The following is a 24,683-nucleotide window of genomic DNA, read 5'->3' on the forward strand; positions in this document are numbered from 1 at the left end:
TTCCAACCTGATTTATTTTGACAAAAACAAATTATTTGGTTTTAACAAAAAAAAAGTCTAATTGAAGCAAAAGAAATGTATCCCACCACTAATCACCGTGCCTTCTTTTGAAGCGCTTACTCTCTCTCTCCGTCTATCTATGAGTTGTCGTAGAATCGACCACCCAAGAAGACTGTACGTCTCCAGGTGCCTCACTCCGCATTCAAATGTGAAGCATTTCTAGGGTTTCATTTCAGCAGGGTGTCTTTGGAGTGTTGCAATTTTCAAGGTATAAACTTTTTCCCTATCATCTGACTTCCAGCATTCTCAAATTTGCCATATTTTCCTTATCTTCAACGCCTTTGTCCTTTTCGCAGAAAGCCCGTCACCGATTGATTCAATCCGTAGTAGATTTTGACGCGAAGAAGCTTCATTGATGCCGAATACACAAATGTGTTGGAGCAATGAATAGGGCACCTCATATGAGGCAAGAGTAAGAGGAACAAAGAAATAGCCTTTTTACTTTGCATTATATTCCCGTTGCTTCCATTGTTATTTATCCAGAATTCGGGTATGTGCAGTCATCCCAATTTGGGTCAAGATTTCTGTGCCCAGATGCCTGTTCAAGCTAATTTGTTGGAACATGTCAATACACTTGATAATTTCTCGTGCCCGCATAGTGTTCTGAGTTCAAATTTTATTTTCTCCTTACCAACAGAAAAGCCTCTTGCCGAAGAGGCAATGGTTTCCTGGTATACGTGTTTTCTTTCATTTTTATTTGGTTTTTTGTACTGTTATTTCATCTTATCTATTCACTTCTTTCTTACCTCCTGTCTTGAACATGATCATGCGACAGGTCCTTGTGTTTGTGTTAGTTACACGATTATTGTTTGTTTCAACTAATTTTAAGTTTCATCTACCTTAGTGATCAGGACTGGTTCTGAGATTTTAGGGGTACGGGTTCCTACATAAAAGAATCCAGCTGTAGCAAAGCTAATTTATATGTCTATAGTTTATTAATAAGGCATCTAAGTAGAGTATTATTATGCATGAGTTATAGTTCAAATCAACAATAATCATCAAAATAAAACACAATGTAGAGCTAAGCCAGCAGAACCAAACTTAAAAAACAAAAGTGATTCCTCTTATACAGATGGAGGCCATTATTCTCTTAATCACATACATCCCTAAGATGAATTCTTTTTACACAGACCAAGTTGGTACATATATATATATGATATCATTATTTAGAAACCCCTTAAGATTGGGGGCCCTGTGCGAGGGCACCTATTTCACATGCCCAAAGCCATCACTGTTTGCGATAGATATATATTAGGGTAAAGTACAAAAAATTACCTTAACTATTGGTGTCACGACACTTTCATACCTCATCTTTTAAAATTTACAATGTCATACCTCATCTTACGAATTTGTGACAATGTCATACCTTCCGTCAGGTTATCTGTCATCTATTCCGTTAAGTAGTGACGTGGCTTTAAAAAATTAATTAAATATTAAAAACTAAAATTATAAAATCATTTAACATTTTTTTTTACATGGGGACCCAACCCTTATCCCCCTCACCTTTCTTCCTTCCTCTTGTCTTCCCCCACCCCAAACCCAGATCTCATCCCCACTTCGCTCTCCCTCGCCGTGCCCAGAACCGCTATCCCTCCCCTCTCTCTCTCATCTTTCCTCCCGTATTCTCTCTGCCTTTCTCCCTTTCACGCTGCAACAGCAGCTTTGTCGGCTCTGCCATTGTCCGCAAACTCCAAGCCTTAAACTTCATGAACCTCGTCATCTGCACCCACGCCGAAAACCTTTCGTCTCCGAGAACTTGACCGATTCGGTCGTGGACATGTGTCTAGGCGAGCTCGCCCTCCGCACCCACAGCTCTACCCGTAAGTCTGCGTCTTCCGACGAGGAGTACCTCTATCTATCCCAAGCCTTCAATGATTTCTCCGCCTGCAGCAGCGACATATCGGGATAATTAAAATGGCTTGCAAGCTTGTCGTTGTCGAAAAACGCGCTGACCTCTAAATTATCTGAGGCTGCGCCAGAATCGGAGCCATGCCAAGGGTTTTTGCAAAGGGAGAACTTCTCGACCGAGATCATCAAGAGCATTTCGTCGGAAGATCTTCAGCCGACAATCAAGATCTGCGTCGACGGCCTCCAATCGTCGTCGCTTGTCATGAAGCAATCTGCAGCGGTCAAGCTGAGGCTTTTAGTGAAGAATCGGGTTGATAATCGCGCCTTGATCGACGAGTCCAACGTCTTTCCCGCTCTAATTCCTCTACTGCGATGAAGCAATCCATGGACACATAAGCACGGCGTCACGGTGTGCACCCAGTTTGCGAAATTCCAATTGGGATTGGAACAGGGGAGAAAGAAAATGATGATTGCACGAGGCAGAGGTGTCAAAAGGGTAGCAACAGAGCACACCCAATTTGTGAAATTCCAATTGGGATTTGATTTGTTTGAGTAAATTAAAAATTGGGGACTGAAATGGGGAAGAAAGGTGAGGGTGGTGAGTTCGGGGGAGACAGGTGGGGAAGAAGGTTGAGGGTGATGAGTTTGGGGTGTGGATTAGGGGAAGACAGAAGCGGGTGGGATCTGGATTTGGGGTGGGGGAAGATGGGATGAGGGAAGAAAGGTGAGGGGGATAAGGGGTGGGTCCCCATGTAAAAAAAAAATGTTAAATGATTTTATAATTTTAGTTTTTAATATTTAATTAATTTTTTTAAGACACGTCACTACTTAACGGAATAGATGACAGACAACCTGACGAAAGGTATGACATTATCACAAATTCCTAAGATGAGGTATGAAAGTGTCCTGACATCAATAGTTAAGGTAGTTTTTTGTACTTTACCCTATATATTATATATCACAATGGATGCCTTTGTGAATTCCATTTTTTGTTCATCTTGATGGTAGACATGGATTTTATACAACTAATGATACTACTATCTCAAAGCATTTGACCTGGTATATATTGAGTCTATTTGGATTTTTTTTTCTTTTCCAAACAAAGGTTCTCTTTGTGCTTTTAGCTTAATGGCTTGTCCAATTCAGAATACTGAAGGATTACAAAGTGCATAAGCATTTTGTGTTCCTATTTGGTTTTGTTATATACCTCAGAAGACTGATTCAGTGTAATTAGCCTCGTTTAAAAGAGGGACGAATTAGACAATCGATACAATACACGAACTTTGCGATATAAGTTTTGGTTGTGTTCCGATTGAATCCTTCATACTATAGTGGGAATTTAACTAAAGTAATTGATGGTCTTACTAACCGATAAACTAACTTGAAATTGATCATAAAGTACAAAGTGTCAGAGAAATAACAAAATAATATACAACTTATGTGGAATGTTCATCACTAAATATTTCTAAGGTTGTGATAAAATCTACATCTAGTAATAAATGGTTAAGTAGAGACAATATTGATGAATGAATGAATGAGATGATAGGCAACACTAAGTAATGATAAAACCCGCACTTAGTAATGATAGGCCTAAAAAGTTTGTCATGTAGGGTATGTTATTCTTTTGGCACGAAATGAATGAATGGATGCACTCTTCAAAAGTTGTGTCTACTCTGGCATAATAAATGAGTTATTGTTTTTGTTATTCCACCCTTAGACCAACTCCAATAGTGGGCTAAAAGCCAAATTACTCTCCAAAATTTCCCCCCAAACCCACTCCAACCCAAGGGGAAAATTTGGGCTAAATGCTAAATGTTAAACCAATGCCAAATTCCCCCCAAAATTTAGCCCAGAAATCGGAGTGGACTCCACCCAATATTTATCGGAATTTAAATTTTTTTTAGATTAAAATGTTCATAAAATTAATTTACGATAGTCTACATATTTATTTTTTAAAAAAAAAATTAATTTAACAAAAAAAAAAAGCCTAAATTCATTTTTTAATAATCTCAGGCTAAAATTTTAGCCTAGAACGGTTGGAGTAGAAAAGTTGTTTCTGGGCTAAAAGCTAAATTTTTCGGGCTAAAATATTTGGCTTTTAGCCCAACCATTGAGGATGGTCTTAGGAATTAAATAGTAGTGCTACATCCGATGCTATGCAATTCTTAAGATATCTAGCTATCAATTGTCACATCATGTAGTTTACAAAATATTGTCTAAAAACATATTCTCCATAGCATTTTCCTTAAAATTTTAGTTTGTCAACCAAAAAGTAATTAAATTTTTAGTTTTACATGCTAGTGGAATGCACGTAGCATGAGTAGAAGTGAAAAGGTTAAAATAAGAAGGTTGCTAACACTCCCCTTCATATTTTAGCAAAGCTCAATAATCATTTCATATCCTAACATAGTTAACTGAAACAATTATTCTATTCAACTTAGGTCAATAAATTTTTTCTCTAACTAAGGTTAAAACACTTGCTAAAATTTCTAGAAAATTCAATTTAAGTTTTATTTTATATATATATATATATATTTTTTTTTTTTTTTTTTTTTTAATTAACCGATCCCTTTCAAAAGAAAAGAAATAAAAACCGGTGACTCAAAAACAATTAGTTAAGGTAAATTTTGTTGGGTTGGCTGACAATTTGACTGACAATTTCCTGGTAGTTGGTTTGGCTGGTGTGAGAGTGTGGGTCGCCCGGCAATTCCTGTTGTCTGTTGATAATTTGATATTAGAAGTCGTGTTGGGATTTGGCTCCTGGGTTCGATCACCCAATTAATTAAGACTATGATTGGAATCTTTTGTTGAATATGTTATCATGTCCTCCAAGGGCACCCAGTAGGCAGTAGGCAACAATACAACGCCTTTCATCAAAATTTTGTCCTCCAAGGGCACCCAGTAATCCCTTCTTCTGGTTGTCCACCCATTTTTTGATTGGTTACCAATTTCTTCTTTTGCAGTCTGTCGAGATTAAAATGAATAAAAGTGATTTAAATTAGTATCATGCGTCGTACAAAGACATATTCAGAATGATAATTACAATAAAGGATGTTATCAGTACTATGCTTCAACGGCAAACAACAGATATATCGTTGAAAACAAACAACAAGATAATGCATCTACATATCATATTTTTCAAAGTTTATTGCCTTCCTCGTGAGATGATGACTCCAGTTTCTTCTCTCTTTTTTTTCTTTTTTTTTTTGAAGCAAGAAAATATATTAAAAGGAAAACCCCCGAGAACAACCATTTCTTACAAAGTTAAATTGAAGAGCATGAAGAGCAAAGAAAGGAATACAATTTCTATAAATTTTGAGCAATATAGATAATCTGATGAATGAAAAAAAATGGAAAGCCAAAAAATAGAAATGTTCCGAGACTTATGAAACACCAAAGTTTTAAACATGAAGATCTAAAAGATACTTCTGACAAAAAGATTTTTTTGGCATTTTAGCTAGAATGGTCCCTAAGATTTACATAATTCATTACTTTGGTCCCTGAGATTTGAAATTAATAGAGTGGTCCCTAAATTTGTCTAGCATCAATTATTTTGATAATTCTTTGAAAGATCTATGTTACATAAAAACTAAAATGACAAAAAAAAAACGTTAATTTAATAAAATGTGACCCAGAATGATTTGACAAAATTAAGAGTATTTTTGTCGTTTTATCTTTATATAACAAAGATTTTTCATAGAATAATTAAAATGGTTGATGGTGGATAAACTCAGCTCATGGACCAATTTTATTGATTTTAAATCTTAATTAAATTGAGAAGTTATGACAATTTCAGTTTTAGTTAAGTGAATGCTAAGTTTTTTTTTCCACCGGAACAAGTCCATGAACTCGTCAGAACAATCTTGTAGCACAGCCACCGGATGGAAGAGGAGAGAAAAGCCCCTCCGATCAAAGCTCTTGCCATTTTCTAACCCCTAACACCTTTTTATTTTTTTTTTGTCCTTCAAAGAAAGTGTTGAGGTGAGGAGGTGAGGAAGAACAAGAGACGACTTGACACACTTTTGGTCAATATTTGAGTGGACCCCACACGTTTATCATAGTCTTTTTTTTTTTTTTTTTTTTTTTTTTTAAACATATCATAGAGTCTTAATCCTTATAATTTAACTGACAATGACGATTGGTCAATATTTGAGTGAACCCCACACGTTAATCACAGTCTCTCTTCTTTTTTTTTTTCGTTTTTTTTTTTTAAACATATCATAGAGTCTTAATCCTTATAATTTAACTGACAATGATGATTGGTCAATATTTGAGTGGACCCCACATGTTAATCATAATCTCTCTTTCTTTTTTTTTCTTTTATTTATTTTTTTTTTTTTTAAACATATCATAGAGTCTTAATCCTTATAATTTAACTGACAATGACGATTTCCTAATATTTGGTGGATCAGGATCCTCTCATGAGCTAATGGTGAGGATCCTCCTGAGTAAGTCCATCGAGTCGTTCAAATTTTATCCAACAGCTACAAACAGGGGGCCATTCTAAAAATTGTAACCATTAGATAAAATTTGAACGGCCCGATGGGCTTACTCAGGAGAGAATCTTGATCCTTTTTTTGGGCCCCAGAGTCGGCGTCGTGCTCCCTCGGAGTGGGCGCTGGCCAGAATTGGCACCGTGGGCTCCCCGGAGCTAGTTATCAGCAACGTCGTAGTAGTCATCGCTAACTATGTGGTCTTGAAGGTTTCCGATAACTAGCTCCAGGGAGCCCATGACGCCGACTCCAACTGATGTCCACTCCAGGGCAGCACGACGCCAACTTCGGGGGTCGAAAACCTGCAGAGAAATAAGAGGAAGGAGGAGGATCTAGAGGCTCCGGTGGAACCAGCTCCGGAGAGGTTCCTCTTCCTTTGGTTGGTGTGAGAGTGACATAGTGTGGTATGGGTGCGTTTCAGTGGATCCCACACGTTAATCATGCATGCAAGTAGCAATTACATTGACCTGGTTAATTAATAGATTGCAATTGGATTATGAAAATAAGAGAAAATTTTCTTTGTGTTTGGAATACGAGTGGTATACCGCATGTCATTATATAAGTGAATACAAATTTGATTTTTTTAAGTTGTTAATCTTTTAATATAAGTAGCCTTCCACTTGTATAGTTACATATGATGTATCATCCGTGTTATAGTCGCATTGAAAAATCTCGCACTTGCCAGGTCTTATCACATGGTCTATGGGGAGATCAAATCTTATATGCCCAAAATGGGTGTGGTCTTTGCCTTTAATTATTGTTTGACACACATTAAATTTATAAAAACAAAGTTAAGAAAAATGAAGTTTATAAACAAATGTCAATCAATAATTAAAGCCAGATAAGCCACACTCATCTTAGAGGCAGAAAATTTGGTCACGTTTTAGAGATCTCAATGGGTTATATATCTATACACCATTTTTTTACTTCTCGCATAGTCCTTATTAATTTCTATTATATGATATTTTTCAATTTATTCAATCTGACAGTTTAAAATTAAAAAAATGTATGAAAAGTAAAAAAAATATGTGCATAACACATCCTGTTGTAAAATAGGGGAACTTCAACTCGATTCCAAGCAGAGCAACAGAACATTGTCTTTCATCAAAATATCGTCCTCGAAGTGCGCACCCTAGCAATCCCTTATTCTGGTTGTCCACCATCATTTTCAATTGATTACTAATTTGGAATAGGATCATCTCCAGAGCAAATGCTCGGGATTCTCATGACCAATCAACACGGATCGTTAGATTTTGATTCAACGACTATAAACAGGATTTCTCTAAAGTTATAATAATTATAATCGTTTGATCAAAATCCAACAGTCCGTGTTCGTGGGTCATGAGGATGCCAAGCATTTGCTCAAGAGAGGATCCTATTTCATTTCTTCTTTTGCATCCCGTCAAGATTAAAATAATACAAATGAATTAATTTAGTATCATGTGTCATAGGAAAACAAATACGTATTCACATTCAGAAGAATAATTACAATGAACAAAGTAATATGCATCAACCTCAAACAACAAACATATCATTAAAAATAAACAGCAAGATCATGCATCTATGAATCATAATTTTTAGAGTTTACTACCTTCTTCATGAGATGACTCCAATTTCTTTTGGCTGAGAAAATGAATCATTTCTTAAATTTTCCTTCTCATAAGCTTAAGGGAATATGGCTGCTGCGATGAATGTGAAATAACTGCCCAGAAATACAGTGTTACCAGAAGAACATAATAAACTTCTTCCTTACCAACAAATATTAATACTAAGTGTCAATGTAACAAATATATCATAAATAAGCAAGGATAAGTTGGCCATTTAATTTTTTCATTCTATTCCGCTCTGAGCGTATCAAATGTGGAAAAGAACAATTGACTCATTTCGGCATGCACACCTATTTCGTCCTGTTTATGTATCAAACGGTACCTTAATTCTTGTTAAATTTGAATTTTTATTTTTTAATCTTATTTTATTTTTGTGATTTTAAATGCCCATAAACTAACTGAATAGTGGAGCAAAAGTGGAGAGATTTCATCTCAAAAGGAAATTGTATTAATCATCTCTCATCTTTAACTTAATTGGAACAATGATTATTCAACTAAAAATTCCTGATCATTGGTCACTTTACTCAACAAAATGTGCAACTATGGACATTTTCAAAAACTCCGTCAGAACTTTCGTCAAAATGAGACTAAATCAAGCGGCAAATATGGAAAACCAAATGAGAAAAATTGTAGCAATGATTCTTCAACTTTAACCCAATTGTAGCAATGGTCATTCCAACATGACTCATTTTGATAGAGTTGACGAAAATGAACATAGTTGCATGTTTTGATGAATTAGTTAAAGAACTAATGATCATGAATTTTTAGTTGAGGAACCATTGCTCCAACTAAATTAAAGTTATATTGCTATAATTTCTCTTAGCAGCAATGGGCCATAAATAAAAGTATATAATTAAAATTCAAGGGAAAATTCGATAATTAATTAAAATGAAACTAAAAAGGGAAATTTTATTTGAATTCATATAATCTATTTCTCCACCTAACTTACTTTCTACACCCATATTATTTTAATTAAATACTTAATATGTCTTTGAACCCAAATTTACTACCTAAACTAACCTCACAAACCCAATTCAAAACGTAAATTTATCGTTACACCTATTTAGAAAATAAAATCTCAAATTGAATAATTTGGTGAAGTTTCTTTATGGGAATTATGAAAGCTTTTTGGAGTTCGACTTCTGTGGGCAAGTTGAATAATTTGGTGAAGTTTCTACTTGTTTATAAATCTTCCATATACTAAAAATAATTTCTTTTTTAGTTTCCCCTTTAGATTGTAGGGCCTGTTGTGTTGTTGAAAAGTCTAGATATGCAGCAATGGCAAAAAAGTTAAAAACAAAGTTCAAATTATTTAAAAATATATCCAGAAAGAATACTGGGTTTTTTTTTTTGTCAAATTTGAAAGAATATTAGGTTAAAAGGGTGAAAATCCTTCAGCCTCCACCCTCATCTACTCAATGCCATTGCTACTCCTCTATATACTGCTCCATATATATATATATAGTAAAAAAGAGAAAACGTTGCTACTCTGTATACTTCTCCTTAGAGCAACTCCAGCCCATGCCCAATGGACTGGCACCAAGTGAAGAAAATGGACTGGCACCACATTTTTCTGCTCCAGCCCGTGCAATTGACTGGCACCCAGCCCGTGCCAGTCAACAGCCCAGCCCAAAATGGACAGACCCATTCCCCGGTCTGTGTCTTGGCGCGTGCAACACACGCGGGTTGCGGGGCGAGTAGCCGACAGGCGTTGCAGGCGGCGGGGCCCGCGTGCAGGCCAACTTGCATGAGTCCGGGAATGTGCTACGTGGCCACCTTAGAGCCGTTGGATTTCCAACGGCTAGTTTTTGTAGGCCGTTGGATTTCCAACGGTAAAAAAAATTTAAATTTAAATTTTAATTTGGACCGTCCGATCACAGATCAACGGTCCACGTTTATTTCACCAAAAATTAAAAAAAAAAAAAAAAAAAGGCCCAACGGTCAGAAATTTGACCGTTGGCCACGTGGCAGCGTGTTGGCTGTTGGATTTGATTATTTTTCAAATCCAACGGTCCAGATTAATTACAACATTAAAATTTATTAAAAATTAATTAAAAAATGTCAAAATTTTTTTAAAAAATACAGAAAAATTTTAAAAAATTAATTTTTTTTTTCTATAAATACCTAACCCTCATCTTCCACCTTACACCACATTTCAATATTTTCTACACTTTCTACACTTTCTACATTTGAATATTTTGTACACTTTGAGAGAAAAAAATGACTTCGTGGAAGCTCAGTGAAGATGTTACGTTGTGTGAATGTTGGGTTCGCACTACTCATGACCCGATTACGGGTAATGAGATGGATAAGCGAGAAATGTGGAGTAAAATTACGAAATCGTTCAACGATGTACATGGAAAAGATGCCAGATCTAGTCAAGGTCTTCAAGGTCGTTGGAAAAAACTCAACGCATCCTTTACTTGTTGGAAAAACGCCCTCTCTCATGCTTCTGGTAATTTGCGTAGTGGGACAAGTTTAGCGGATGAGGTAACAATATTTTTATTTATTTATATGCATTCCACCCGATTTGATTATTTTAATTTATTTAATTTCTTATGTAATTTTTATGTAATATGCATTCCAAATACTTATGTAATTTTTATGTACTTTTTATATAATTTTTATGCATTCCACAATTCTTATTTAATTTCTTATGTAATTTTTGTGTAATATGCATTCCAAATACTTATGTAATTTTTTTGTACTTTTTATATAATTTTTATGCATTCCACAATTCTTATGTAATTTTTATGTAATTTTTACAGACACGACAAGCACAAGCATTCTACAATGCAAAGAACCATAACAAATCATTCAACAAATGGGAATGTTGGCAAATTGTCAAAGATTGCCCTAAATACCAAATTGTGGCAACCGGTCCAGAAGTTGTCATGCACGGTATGGGTCTACACAGTTCGCCAGAAGCAGACACAGCCGAACAAGAAGCCAACACATTTGAAGACACAGAAGGGATACCTGAACAAGTGCCAGAGACCCAACCGACTCGTCAGTCCCTCAGGCCTCAAGGTAAAAAGGCATCAAAGAAAAAAGGTAGTTCTTCCAAAAATGACTACACTAAATATATGGAGGAACTTACTCGTCAAGGTGAAATGAACATGGCATGGGAAAAGGCTAGAGATGAGGAAAAAGCTGCTGCTGTGGCAGCAATTATTGCAGCTACTGAGGCTCGTGATGCGGCGTCTGAGAGACAAAGAGAAATAGTTAATCGAGAGAACGAGATGATTAGAGAAGCACTTCATCGAGAGAACGAGATGATTAGAGAAGCACTTCATCGAGAGAATGAGATGCTTAGAGAAGAAAGGATGGCTCAAACAGATCGTGACACTATGAACAAGTCTCTAGTAGGACTGTCTCCGAATTCAAAATATTTTTGGACATCAGAAAAAAGAGATGTCGTGCGAAGGAGGCGTGCAAGAGATGCCGAAACAAGTCAAGGGGGTTCCAGCTACAGAAATCCTAGCAACCAAGATCCTAGCACCACATATCCTAACTCCACAGACTTTGTATAATTTCACATTTATTTGTACTACTTTACTTAATTTCTTATGTAATTTCTTATTTATTTTTAGAACTTTATTTAATTTCTTATGTAATTTCTTATTTATTTTTAGAACTTTAGAACTTTATTTAATTTCTTATGTAATTTCTTATTTATTTTTAGAACTTTATTTAATTTCTTATGTAATTTCTTATTTATTTTTAGAACTTTATTTAATTTCTTATTTATTTTTAGAACTTTAAAACACCAAATAAAATTACATAAAACACCATTTAAACTTAAAACACCAAATAAAATTACATAAAACACCATTTAAACTTAAAACACCATTTAAACTTAAAATTACATAACCTCACCATTTAAACTTAAAACACCAAATAAAATTACATAACCTCACCATTTAAACTTAAAAAAAAAAGCAAACACACTAAATAAGATCACTTAAAAAACAATACACTTTATTCTTCAACCACAAGCCTTATTTTAATTATCTTCGCCTTCGTGCAATCTCCACTGATGGTCAATCAAGTCATTCTGGCGGGCTATGTGCCAGTATGGCTCTTGCAATGAAGTGTATCGTTGAACGATCAATTCATTGTAACGTCCATCCCGTTCCAACGGCTCGTGTTGCACGGGATCTTCGGTCCGGTCATGAGCATAGTAGATTTGTGTTCTTGAGTTGTTCATCGGATCCGGCTCGTATTCATCGACGGCATCATAATCATACTCGTCTTCAACAATCATGTTGTGAAGAATAATACACGTCATCATGATGGATCGAAGAGCCTCGACATCAAACATTCTAGCTGCACTCCTGACAATGGCCCAACAAGCTTGCAGGATGTCAAAACAACGCTCGACATCCTTCCTACACCCTTCTTGACACTTTGCGAAGTGTTTATCTTTTTCACTCTGCGGGTGTGGCACTGTTTTGACAAATGTTGACCACCTTGGGTAAATACCATCTGCAAGGTAGTATGGTCCCTCGTATTTAGTACCATTAACCCAATATGTGCATCTCGGCCCACGCCCTTGTAGCAGTTCGTCAAACACTGGAGATTGGGCAAGGACATTTAGGTCATTCTGAGCTCCTGGAACACCAAAAAAAGCATGCCAAATCCATGTATCAAAAGAAGCCACCGCTTCCAAAATGATGCTTTTGGCTCATTTTCTGTCGCCATAAGCTCCTTGCCACGCACTTGGACAGTTTTTCCATGTCCAGTGCATGCAGTCGATGCTTCCAATCATGCCAGGGAAGCCTCGCATCTCACCCTTCCTCAGAAGCCTTCGCATGTCCCTTGGCGTGGGTTGCCGAAGGTACTCATTGGTGTAGAGGGCTTCAATTGCAGAGCAAAACCGCATCAGGGACTCCAGAACCGTTGTTTTTCCCATCCTTGCGATCTCATCCACTTGATCTGCAGATGCTCCATATGCAAGCATTCGCAAGGCAGCCGTAATTTTTTGCTCAGGAAGAAGACCTAGCACATGAAAAACATCCTCTTTTTGCACAAAATATGGATCATGGTTGCAAACATCACTCATGATTTTAGCGAACAAACTTCGTTGCATTCTAAAACGACGTCTAAAAACATGATCAGGGTAAACGCTGTTGGGAATAAAATAATCTTCCAAGAGATCTTTACCTCGTCTTTCCCTTCTTCTATCGATGTTTGCCGCACGTTCGGGTTTGGCTATCTGACCCATAGCTTGCATGATACGGCGGGAATGTGAGGCCCTCCGCCTTCTATGGTGATCATCCTCATCCTCCTCCATTGCGAAGACCTCATCTCCACCTCCATCTTGGTCAAGATTGACCAATTCTTCCTGTTGTGCCAACAACCTTTTCTGCTGCTCTTGCAACTGTTTATACGCTCTCCTTGAAGAAGACATTGTAAGAACTCAAGATTTGAAAACGATAAAGAAGAATTCTGAGCTAAAAAAAAGGATTGAGTTTAGTGTGAGGATGGATGTAGGGATGTAGGGTTTATATGGACAAAAAAAAAGAAGATGAGGTTCTGGACAATGCCACGTGGCACTACGTGATTGGTTGAAAATCTTAGCGGAAATCTATTCAAAAAATAGTACGTTCGGATAATGACACGTGGCGTGACGAGATTGGTTAAAAATCTTATCGAAATCTTGCCTAAATTATTGTAAACAGGAAGTGACACGTGGGTTGTCGGGATTGGTTGAAAATCTTAGCGGAAATCTATTCAAAAAATAGTACGTTCGGATAATGACACGTGGCGTGACGAGATTGGTTAAAAATCCTATCCGAAATTAAAACTATTTTTTTTTATTATTTTATAAAAAAATTATTTAATATTTTAAATGGACTGGGTGCCAGCGCATTTTGTAGGGGTGGAGATCGTTTGTGCCAGCGCATTTTTAGACTAGGTGCCAGCACATTTTTTTTTGGGGTGGAGATGCTTTGGCCTATTACTGTTCATTGAGTCTGTTACTGTTCAATTAAGTGGATAAATGGGCTGGGTGCTGGCACAAAGTGGATAGGGGTGGAGTTGCTCTTATATGTCTAGTAAAAAAGAGAAAACATGAGGAATAAAATAATATTTGCAAAAACTGCATGAAAGGACAAGACAAACGTGGAATTATAATATTTGCTAAAAATGCTGGACAGAGATGGGGCAAGCGGTATATGCATAAACCTTCGAGGAAACCAAATTGCATGAAAGGATGAGTAGAAATGAAAGTAGGATAAACATATTATGAAGGCAGGGTTTATTTTTGAAAGTTTTAAAGAAAAGTTCACGGTTTATTTTAACGAAAAATCATATTTTTATACTAAAAAGTCAAACATGGTACTATTCATTTTACTCTTTATTTTGTAATTATCGTTAAAACTCAAAGTTTTCAAACCCTCTTTTATTAATTTTCTTTTATTATTTTAGAGTGAGTTTATTGATAAATATTAATTTTATTATTAATTACATTTGTACTTAATAATAATTATATAATTAAAAAAAAAACTAATTCACATTTAAAATTTAAATTTAATGTAAAAATATATTATACGAGTCCAAATAAAATTTCTCAACTAAAAATAGAGTTGAAAGTATAACTTCAAACAAATTATTTGGTTTTAACGAAAAACAAGTCTCATTGAAGCAAAAGAAATGTATCCCGCCATTAATAATCGCTCCTTCTCTTGAAGCGCTTACTCTCTCTCTCTCTCTCTCTCTGTCTATCTCTGAGTTGCCGTAGCATCGACCACCCAAGAGAACCGTACGTCTCCAGGTGCCTCACTCCGCATTCAAATGTGAAGCGTTTCTAGGGTTTCATTTCAGCAGGGCGTCTTCGGAGTGTTGCAATTTTCAAGGTATAAACTTTTCCCTTATCATCCCACTTCCAGCCTTGTCAAATTTGCCATATTTTCCTCATCTTCAACGCCTTTGTCCTTTTTGCAGAAAGCCCGTCGCCGATTGATTCAAACCGTAGCAGATTTTGGCGCGAAGAAGCTCCATTGATGCCGAATACACAAATGTGTTGGAGCAATGAATAGGGCACCTCATATGAAGCAAGAGTAAGAGGAACAAAGAAATAGCCATTTTACTTTGCAATATATTCCCGTTGCTTCCATTGTTATTTACTCGGAATTTGGGTATCTGCAGTCGTCCCAATCTGGGTCAAGATTTCTGTGCCCAGACGCCTGTTAAAGCTATTTTGTTGGAACATGTCAACGCGCTGGATAATTTCTCGTGCCCGCATTGTTTTCTGAGTTCAAATTTTATTTTCTCCTTGCCAACACAAAAACCTCTTGCCAAAGAGGCAATGGTTTCCGGGTATGTCGCGGTTATACGCGTTTTCTTTCATTTTTGTTTGTTTTGTTTGTACTGTTATTTCATTTGATCTTGAGGATTACTTGTTATTTGGTGACAACTTGACATCAGTTTTTGTATTTGGTGATTGTGGTCTTTTGCTTGGGTGAAATATAGCTCTTGTTTTTTTGTTAGTTGCATAATTTATTGTTTGTTTCAGCTAATATTAAGTTTCATCTATCTTAGTGATCAGGGCCAGTTCTGAGATTTTAGGGGTATGTATCCCTGCATAAAAAAAGTCCCGCTATAGCGGAGCTAATTTATATGTCTATTGTTGTATTATATGGTATCTAAATAGAGTATTATTACTTGTGAATTAGAGTTCAAATCAACAGTAATCATGAAAATAAAACACAATTTAGAGCTAAGCCATCAGAACCAAACTAAGAAACATAAAAGTGATTCCTCTAATACAGATGGAGTCCATTATTCTCTTATTCACATACAAATCCTAAAAAAGTTCCCTAAGATGAATTCTTTTTACGGAAACCAAGTTGGTACATATATACATATGATATCATCATTTAGGAACCCCTTAAGATTGGGGGCCCTGTGCAAGGGCACCTATTGCACATGCCCAAAGCCGCCACTGTTTGTGATATATATATATATAATATCATTTTAAGAATGGATGCCTTTGTGAATTCCATTTTTTGTTTTCCTTGAATCAATCATTTCTGACTGTTGGATACTCCTTGGTCTTGATGGTAGACATGGATTTTTATACAACTAACGATACTACTACCTCAAAGCATTTAACCTGGTATGTATCTTGAGTCTATTTGAATATTATTTTTTTTCTTTCTAATAAAGGTTCTCTTTATGCTTTTAGCTCAATGGCTTGTCCAATTCAGAATACTGAAAGATTACAGAGTGCACAAGTTCAAAAGGTAAACGTGTTGGATGAAGGGTAGTCAATCTCATTTGTCGTTTTAACTTGGTTATTTGGTTTTTTCAATATTTTAAACAAACTGGGGTTCTACCAGCCCTTTCCTGCCATAGTTTTTCTGATTTGGCTTTTGCTTCTGAATGGGAAAATTTTGGCAGGCTTGGCATGCCCTTTCCAATCTTCAGATTTCTTGTAGGAACTACCTAAAACCTGGAAAAACTCTTCTAGTTAAGGATGTTAGTGCCGAGTATTGTCCTGATGTTGGAAGAACTGCTTTGCCAAGCTCATGCAACATTGATAAGAGTCGTGCACATATGCAAACGCATCAATACATTAATGGAACTAATACCAGGAACAGTGAAGCAGCAACTTGTTCTGGCAATCCGCTTCCATCAAGTAATTTTAATGTTGCAGATGCAGGAAAAAATCTTGGATGGCAAAGTCAGGTCAGAGCATCTATGGTCAACAGTTCTGATGCTCGGGTGTTGGATGGATCACTTAGCAACAATAGTGTTCATACCAGCCAAGGGAAAGACTCTGCAGAAGTTTTTGTTAATGACCTGGACGACGATGATGATGACATACTTGAGGTAATTCATATCTGTTTTAGTCTTTTAGACTCTGCAAAAGTTTTTGTAAATATCTGTTGAATAAGGCTACTGCCGTAAAGATCTAGATGGAAGTTCACTAACTAGCATGTGGTTGTTACAGTTCTACTAAGTGCTATTTTGTATGGTGACTTAATTGCTTCTAGTCAATCCATGTTACTGGTTATATATCATTTGGACTGCTTGTGTGTAAAATTTGAACATGGTGTTATGTTTCTATGTTACCGAAGGCTTATGTTGTGGTGTCTTTGTTCAAGCAAATGTTGATTTCGCTGAACTCATTTACTTTGGTTCAGAATATTGATGTTGACCAGATAGTGGAACAGTACCAATCAAGTTGCACACCTCAACCATCAATTTCCAAGCTTCCACCCATTACTCCCTTTATAGATAAAGATAATAGACAAGAGGCGACTAGTTTGCCACCAGAATTGTGTTCAAATTGCAATCATGGGTTTAATGTATGCTTATCATCCATATTCTGCTTTTTGTGGCTCCATTTAATCATGTGGGCAGCTTAATGTGCCTAATTCCTGAATCTGAGACAGATAGGACGTTGCCCAGAAGCTGGAAGTCATTTGCAGGAAATGAAGGATACCCTAATTATCATATCAAATCAACTGCTTGATGATGTTAATGACCTCAGCCCAGAACAAATAAATAAGCTTCGCCAAGATAGGTTTGCATACCGCCCCCTTTCATTTTGATTTGATTTCCTTTAGAGTCAAGGTAGATCTTTTTAGAGGGAATTGTGGATAAAAATAAATAAGTGAAAGAAAAGAACTGGCGGAAAAAGTTCTGGTTTACTACAAGTCATGCATGCTTCAGAATGTTATTTTTGGATTTTTGGTTTGTTTTACATTTATTATTATTTGTTATATTTTACAAAGAGATAAAAGAAAACAGGGAATTCCCATTGTTAGGTTACAGCTTAATAAGCAGATTCAGCAGCTTGAGAAATATCTGTGTAACAACTCATTGGATGAAGAAAGACGAAAGTCACATTTTTCTGCATCAACAGCAACTCCCAGGCCTTTCCAATGTGAAACACCTCAAGCAGCTGCATTCAGGACTGATCCCATGAGATTTGATTCACAGGTTCATCCACATAATGAGTCTGGAGGATATGAAAGATGTAATTCATCATCAGTTTCATTCTCTTCTGTTGATAGGCTTGGTTTCTTATCTTGTCCTGTTGAGAGGGAACCATGCATTTCAAAGATTGTTGAAGTTAACTACATTGAAGGTTCCAAGGACAAAAAATGGAGTAGTGATAATTTTCCGTGGACCAAAAAGCTGGAGGTGCTGGTCTAGGTCATTTTCATATTTCATATTTGTATTATCTTTCATTGTTATTTTGTAATTGTTGTTCTACTGCTACCACTTTCAGGATGGTAACAAGAAAGTGTTTGGAAATCACTCTTTCCGTCTCAACCAAAGAGAGGTCATTAATGCTACGATGAGTGGCTATGATGTTTTTGTTTTAATGCCAACTGGAGGGGGTAAGAGCTTGACATATCAGGTAAAAGATTTTTTTTTTTTTTTGGAACCTCTTATGAGATATGGTCATATCCGTTTAAGGCTTACCATATAAACTGTTCACATAGGAGCAGATATATTGTTTGGTCATCTTAAGTCTGTAGTCTTTATTTGTATGGTCATGCTTAGTTTACTGGTTCAGTTTCTTTACCACAAGCTCTTCAACATTTGTGTCATCCATCAATGTGTAGGCCAAGTACTTTGCATCTCCATCATTTGTTCCTTGTAGAGTAGTCTCATTCTTTACAGTAAAGTAGACATTAGACTGTCTATACTAAAGGGTTTACTTGGGTTTATGTATCTTGTAGCTCCCTGCGCTAATTTGTCAAGGAATAACATTGGTTATTTCTCCCCTTGTGTCACTTATTCAAGATCAAATAATGCATTTATTGCAGGTAATGTTTCACTCCATCCTTTAGTTCATTTAACTGTTTCACTTCCTGGTATCTATTACAATGTATACTTATGTCCTGTTCTGGCATGTGCTAGGCAAACATTCCCGCTGCTTACCTAAGCGCCAATATGGAGTGGACTGAACAACAGGAAATACTTAGAGAACTAAATTATGAATATTGTAAATACAAGCTGTTATATGTCACCCCAGAGAAAGTTGCTAAGTGAGTATTTGTTATCTAATATGCTTGCAGACATTGTTCATTTGTATTCCCTCAGATACTTAAAAAACTGCACTTTATTGGTAGGTATGGTGTCAATAGAAAGGTACTGGAAACTAACAAGTGTGTTATTTACAACTACTATATGTGAATTGGCTCTTTCAGTAGTCGAACATGACAAATATATCTTACAACTGAAATAAGTAATTTGTGCTGTATGCTAATTAGGGAATGTTAAGTGGCATTTATTTCTGGCTGTTTATTGTTGGAGTCATTGAGAACACTAAACACTTTTTATTTAATTATCTTCTGTTACTTGACCTTGTCAGGTCATTTCTGAATCACTAACATGAATACCCAGCCTTATAATAATTTCTGTTGCAATTGCAAATTGAACGATTGTTATAGTGTAAGTACTGAGTCCTGCATCACTTTTTAAGAAACCAATCTTTCTTGTCTGCAGAAGTGATGCTCTTTTATGGCAGTTGGAGAATTTAAATGCTCGTCAATTGCTTGCTAGGATTGTTGTTGATGAAGCTCATTGTGTGAGTCAGTGGGGGCATGATTTCAGACCAGATTATCAGGTTGTGGTCTTAAAAAGTATTCAAATCCATGGCAATGGGAATTTTCTTGTTGATTGTTGCACCATTTTAATGTCAAGCTATTCTTTAAAATGCCCAGGCTCTTGGTATCTTGAAACTGAAGTTCCCAAATACTCCAGTTTTAGCTTTAACAGCTACTGCAACCGCTAGTGTAAAAGAAGATGTTGTGCGAGCTCTTGGTCTTGTTAACTGCATTGTTTTTCGGCAAAGTTATAATCGCCCAAATTTACGGCGAGTATTAAACAAAGAATCTGTTTTACTATGTTCAAATATTCACTTTTTCCAAACTGTCATTTGAAGTTGAAATGACAATTCATTCTGTACATCGCAGGTATTCTGTTGTTCCCAAGACTAAGAAGTGTCTTGATGACATTGACAAGTTCGTTAAAGAAAATCATTATGATGAAAGTGGAATAATTTATTGTCTCTCAAGAATGGACTGTGAAAAAGTTGCTGAAAGATTACAGGTTTGACTTTATCATATTCCCTTTGTAGTTCAATGGAGTCTTATGCTCTTTTTATGTTTACATTAACTTCTTTTTCTATATTTTATGGATGGAAAGTCTTGTATTGTTGCATAATCATTTATTGCTTGAAGCTTCTTGAAAATGTATCTACTGTTTGTTAATTGTGTAATCTATGACTTTTGATGTGATGGAATTTTTTTAACTTTCTTTTTGCTTAGTTTTTTCTTGAGAGTGTATCTGTTGTTCAGGAATGTGGCCATAAAGCAGCATTTTACCATGGTAGTATGGATCCTGCTCAGCGTGCCTTTGTCCAGAAGCAGTGGAGTAAAGATGAAATCAATGTTATATGTGCTACAGTGGCATTTGGAATGGGTACTTTATTTTTTGCTGATTTCTGCCTCGCTTAACAAAGGGCACCGTTACCAATATTGGAATTGGAATTCAGGTATCAACAAGCCAGATGTCCGCTTTGTAATCCATCACTCTCTGCCAAAGTCTATTGAAGGCTACCATCAGGTATCAGAGTGTTTAAATTATGGAATTTAGCAAAGTTCTTCTACTTATTTCTGAGTGATGGTTTATGCGTGGGAAGCTTAGATTAATAATTCCTTTTAGCTTACTGCATCACTATGTTTCAGGAGTGTGGTCGAGCTGGTAGAGATGGTCAGCATTCATCTTGTGTGTTGTATTACAGTTACAGTGATTATGTAAGTTGGAGTAGTAAAACTATGTCTACTTGATTCTTGTCAGTTCTGTTGGGACAATTAGTAAGCATTGGAATGTGAACGGCCTGTAGAAGTGGCACGTCCTCTCGTCAGTGTTATGAGGTGGAGGGTGATGTGGCCAGTTCAACACCTGTTTGGGTGCCTAACTCAATATTTCAATAAATAAATGCAAATAGAAAGAGGAAATAAAAGTGTTTACATTTGGGTTGTTTAATTTGATCATCTTAAAAAATGTAAGGGATTAATATGTTCATTATTTTTAATTTTTCTCTGCTTGCATTTATCTCTATAGTTCTTTTGCAGATTCGAGTGAAGCATATGATTAGTCAAGGAGTTGTAGGGCAAAGCCCACTGGCATCTGGATACAATCGTATCAATACTGCTAATTCTGGGAGAGTACTGGAAACAAACACCGAAAATCTTTTGCACATGGTACTTGATTTGACTTCATGTGTAGTTTTGAGATTTAATATTGCATACCTCTTGTTTTGTAAGACATATGTACTAAATAAAATGATCTAAAAATTTGCAGGTCAGTTATTGTGAAAATGATGTTGATTGCCGACGACTTCTACAGCTTATTCATTTTGGAGAAAACTTTGATTCTGCAACCTGCAAAAAGACGTGTGATAATTGTTTGAAGATTAGAACTTTCAGTGAGAAAGATGTCACTGAGATTGCAAAGCAACTGGTTTGTAACGATAATAATTGTTGGGAGATGTTGGCAAATGTTTCTTTTGATGAATTTCAATTCCTTGCAACAGTTTGCAAATCCTTGCATTGTCTGTGTGTTGACTTCTGCCACATGTGCTCAGGTTGAACTGGTGAAGTTAACAGGGCAGCAGTTTTCGTCATCTCATATTCTAGAAGTCTACAGGGGCTCCTTAAACCAATTTGTATGCTTTAACTTTAAGAAATGTACAGTCCTTTCTATCTTATTTTCGTTTATAGATTGTAATGTTATATTTGTATTGTTAGGTCAAGAAACACAGGCATCAGACTGTGAGCCTGCATGGAGCTGGAAAACATCTAGCCAAGGGTGAAGCTTCTCGTGTATTACGTCATCTTGTTACTGAGGACCTTCTTGTTGAGGAAGTCAAGAAAAGTGATGTTTATGGATCTATATCGTCAATACTTAAGGTACTTGTAATCCTTCGGTTCAAGCAAAACTAGGCAAGAAAATACCACTTACTGTCATCGCTGCTTGCTAGTTTTTGTATAGTAATTACATGTTTCATTTTTTTTCAGGCTAATGAACTGAAAGTGCTCGAACTTTTCTCTGGCAGGAAGACAATTCTAATAAGGTTTGGATTTTTAGTCATACCATAATTTGATTTTATTGTCACCACTAATTTTGCAATTTCCATACGAGTATTGTACTAATATGTCAAAGATCTTTGTATTAGATGCTTAAGAACTTGTTTTTATATCCATTGACCATGCATGTACAGTGTGTCCAATACTATTACTGTCAGTTGGGGACGGACTTGTGATAGATCCACCATGTTCAAAGGACCCCCCACTCCCATTCAGTTTGATTGGTCTCCCCTAAACTGCGTCTCAAAAATTTAGAATCTGTTTGGAACACATTCTATGCTGTCTTGTTTTCTAAGCTTTGATGCTTCTCAAGTTTTGCTATTAGAAAGCTTTCACAAACTTGCATGATATCTTACACGGTTTATATTCATCATCGATTCATTGCTATGGATAAATTCTTTCAAAGTGAGATGATCATGTTTGTACTCCAACCATCGTTTACTTTTTATCAAATTTGTTCTTATAATGTGCTATGATATTCTTCTTTTCACTTAAACAGTTTTTGTCTTATGAATGTCAATCGAAGTCTGTAAATTTTTGTTACTTTTCTGCCCTATAAAACTGCACTCAATAATATTGACTGATGTCTTAAATATGTTGTAGATTCCCTTCCACCTTTAAAGCTTCCAAACAGATAAACTCCGAAGCGATTTCAGCTAAAGGCTTACTGACATCTGGGATGCAGAGCCCTCCACATACTGGCACTGAACAACCTCAATCAAACGGAGATTTGGTATGTTCATAGATTTTAGATGCATTATATAGGATCTGAAGAGGTCGTCTGGTCTTTATATATTTCTCTTTTTCGTTCAGTTTCTCTTCTGGCTAGGCTGAACTCCAAACCTTGACCTTTAGCCTGAAACCTAAGCCGTAAACAGGAACAGATGCGCACATATTACAGGCATACGCAGATACATATTTTATTTTTATATGTTGGCAAGACACATAAAAATGCATATTTCCTAACAAAAACAAAGCATATTTATTCTTTTCATCATACCCTATTCTGCTTGTTGAAATATCTGACTACCATGGCCGCTAAGTCGACCTTCGTCAATTCATATATTTATATGAAATTCCATTACAGGTTCTGTATACAAAAATATTTTCTGCTTTGAAAATGCTTCGAACTAATCTCATTAGAGAAGCTGGTGATGGGGTCATGGCACACCACATATTTCAGTAAGGTTCTTACTCTTTTTCCTCATCCCAATAGAATAAATCTGTTCAATACTAGTTTGTATTCAGAGGAGAGAATGAAAAGTAATTTCGGAAATTTGCTACTAGTTCGGAGTTGGAATTTTTATCCCAGGGTGTCACTGCATGCCTCTATTCGTCCCTTCGACCTTAAAGATATTTCCTTATTAGTTGCCATTTTTCTCGAGTCAGGAATACCACGATTAAAAACATAAGCATCAGAATGCCTAGAACGAAGGATGAACTCCTTGAGATAAATGGCATGACCCAGTAAGTTTCAAGTTATATGGTTATCTGCTGCTACCCAAAAAACAATACACTGAACTTCTTTGGCTTAATGCAGAATTAAGGCGGCTAGATATGGAGATCGAATACTTGAAACAATTGAAGCTGCCATAAAGGAATACTTCAAAACAGAAAAAATAAGCAGCGGTAGCAATGACAGCAATGATATAAAGAGGAAAAGAGATGGTAACAGAGATCGGAAGGAAAATGTTGAAGATGACGACTTCAAAAGCACAGATAGATTGAAGAAAATGGCACTAAAGAAGCAGAGCAAAACTATTGAGGCCTATAGTTATGTGGAGCCAGATTACAGCGTATTCATAGATGATGAATTAGACTTATCTGGTTATGACTTTGAAGCTAATGCTCCGGATATGAAAACCAATCAGAACGGTGGCGGAAGAGTGCTGCCACAGTGGTCAACACCGGGAAATGGGCCGACAACGGTAAAATTTTATTAGGGTCAATATGGTCATACACAGCGATGTTTTCTTTTGGATTGAATTGGGAAAATTGAGGGTGAGACTCCTCCGACGACCATGCATTTCCAGCTGTTGGGACAAGGTTGTGTTCCCTCTAACAGATCATGTCTTATATGCAATAGTTCTGTAATTTGTAAATTTTGTTGTTGTATTTATGTTTATTATCGGAAAGTTACAATGTTTGTTCAACCATATGAACTAGTATAATGTACAAATTATGAGAGTAGTGGAAGGTGGACGCCGCAGAAGGGTTCCCGCCATTGGTTCTCCAAAATGATGGCGGACGTCGGAGGTGGGAGCTTCCGAGAACAAGCGTTGTACAAACAGCCTAAAATGTATCAGCCTATCTGATTAAAGAGACCATCTAATACATACCTTCAAGCTCTCTTCGTTTCATCTGGATCTTTTGTTCACGACTTTAGTAGAATGACATGCAAGCTCTCTACCATATTTAGCTTCTTGGACATTGATTTACTTGACGTTTGATTTGAAACGTTTACTCAACTTTTGGGTAGCCACAAGTGGAAAAAAAGGATCGAGTTCGGAGATCGTGATCACATTTTTTAGTGCAAAAGGCAAAGGCATCAAGAA

General features: G+C 36.4%; 1 protein-coding gene across 11 annotated transcripts; it reads left to right on the forward strand.

Annotated features, from left to right (window-relative positions):
• Positions 1-354: 354 nt before the first annotated feature.
• On the forward strand, positions 355-24,488 carry LOC137733770 (ATP-dependent DNA helicase Q-like 4A). Of its 11 annotated transcripts, none has more exons than XM_088697642.1 (26): positions 14,654-14,868; positions 14,957-15,072; positions 15,161-15,331; positions 16,181-16,257; positions 16,415-16,846; positions 17,161-17,325; positions 17,413-17,543; positions 17,788-18,166; positions 18,255-18,386; positions 18,712-18,798; positions 18,893-19,020; positions 19,481-19,601; positions 19,699-19,850; positions 19,951-20,086; positions 20,335-20,458; positions 20,532-20,602; positions 20,725-20,793; positions 21,115-21,243; positions 21,344-21,502; positions 21,627-21,707; positions 21,790-21,951; positions 22,060-22,115; positions 22,732-22,861; positions 23,216-23,310; positions 23,518-23,595; positions 23,669-24,488. In XM_088697642.1, exons 4-26 carry the CDS (start codon positions 16,204-16,206, stop codon positions 24,069-24,071), a joined length of 3,474 nt encoding a protein of 1,157 aa, XP_088553768.1. In that variant the 5' UTR covers positions 14,654-14,868; positions 14,957-15,072; positions 15,161-15,331; positions 16,181-16,203; the 3' UTR covers positions 24,072-24,488. The 11 variants fall into 11 exon arrangements, 9 of the variants coding, with proteins under 9 accessions (XP_088553767.1, XP_068329054.2, XP_088553768.1 ...); XR_011068529.2 differs by having other exon boundaries at positions 14,659-14,868; positions 16,200-16,257; positions 23,216-23,315; XR_015964539.1 differs by having other exon boundaries at positions 14,659-14,868; positions 16,200-16,257; positions 23,514-23,595.
• Positions 24,489-24,683: the final 195 nt, after the last annotated feature.

The sequence above is a fragment of the Pyrus communis genome, chromosome 7 (genome assembly GCF_041283825.1).
Source record: "Pyrus communis isolate YQ-2024b chromosome 7, ASM4128382v1, whole genome shotgun sequence".
In the NCBI taxonomy this organism is placed as follows: domain Eukaryota; kingdom Viridiplantae; phylum Streptophyta; class Magnoliopsida; order Rosales; family Rosaceae; genus Pyrus; species Pyrus communis.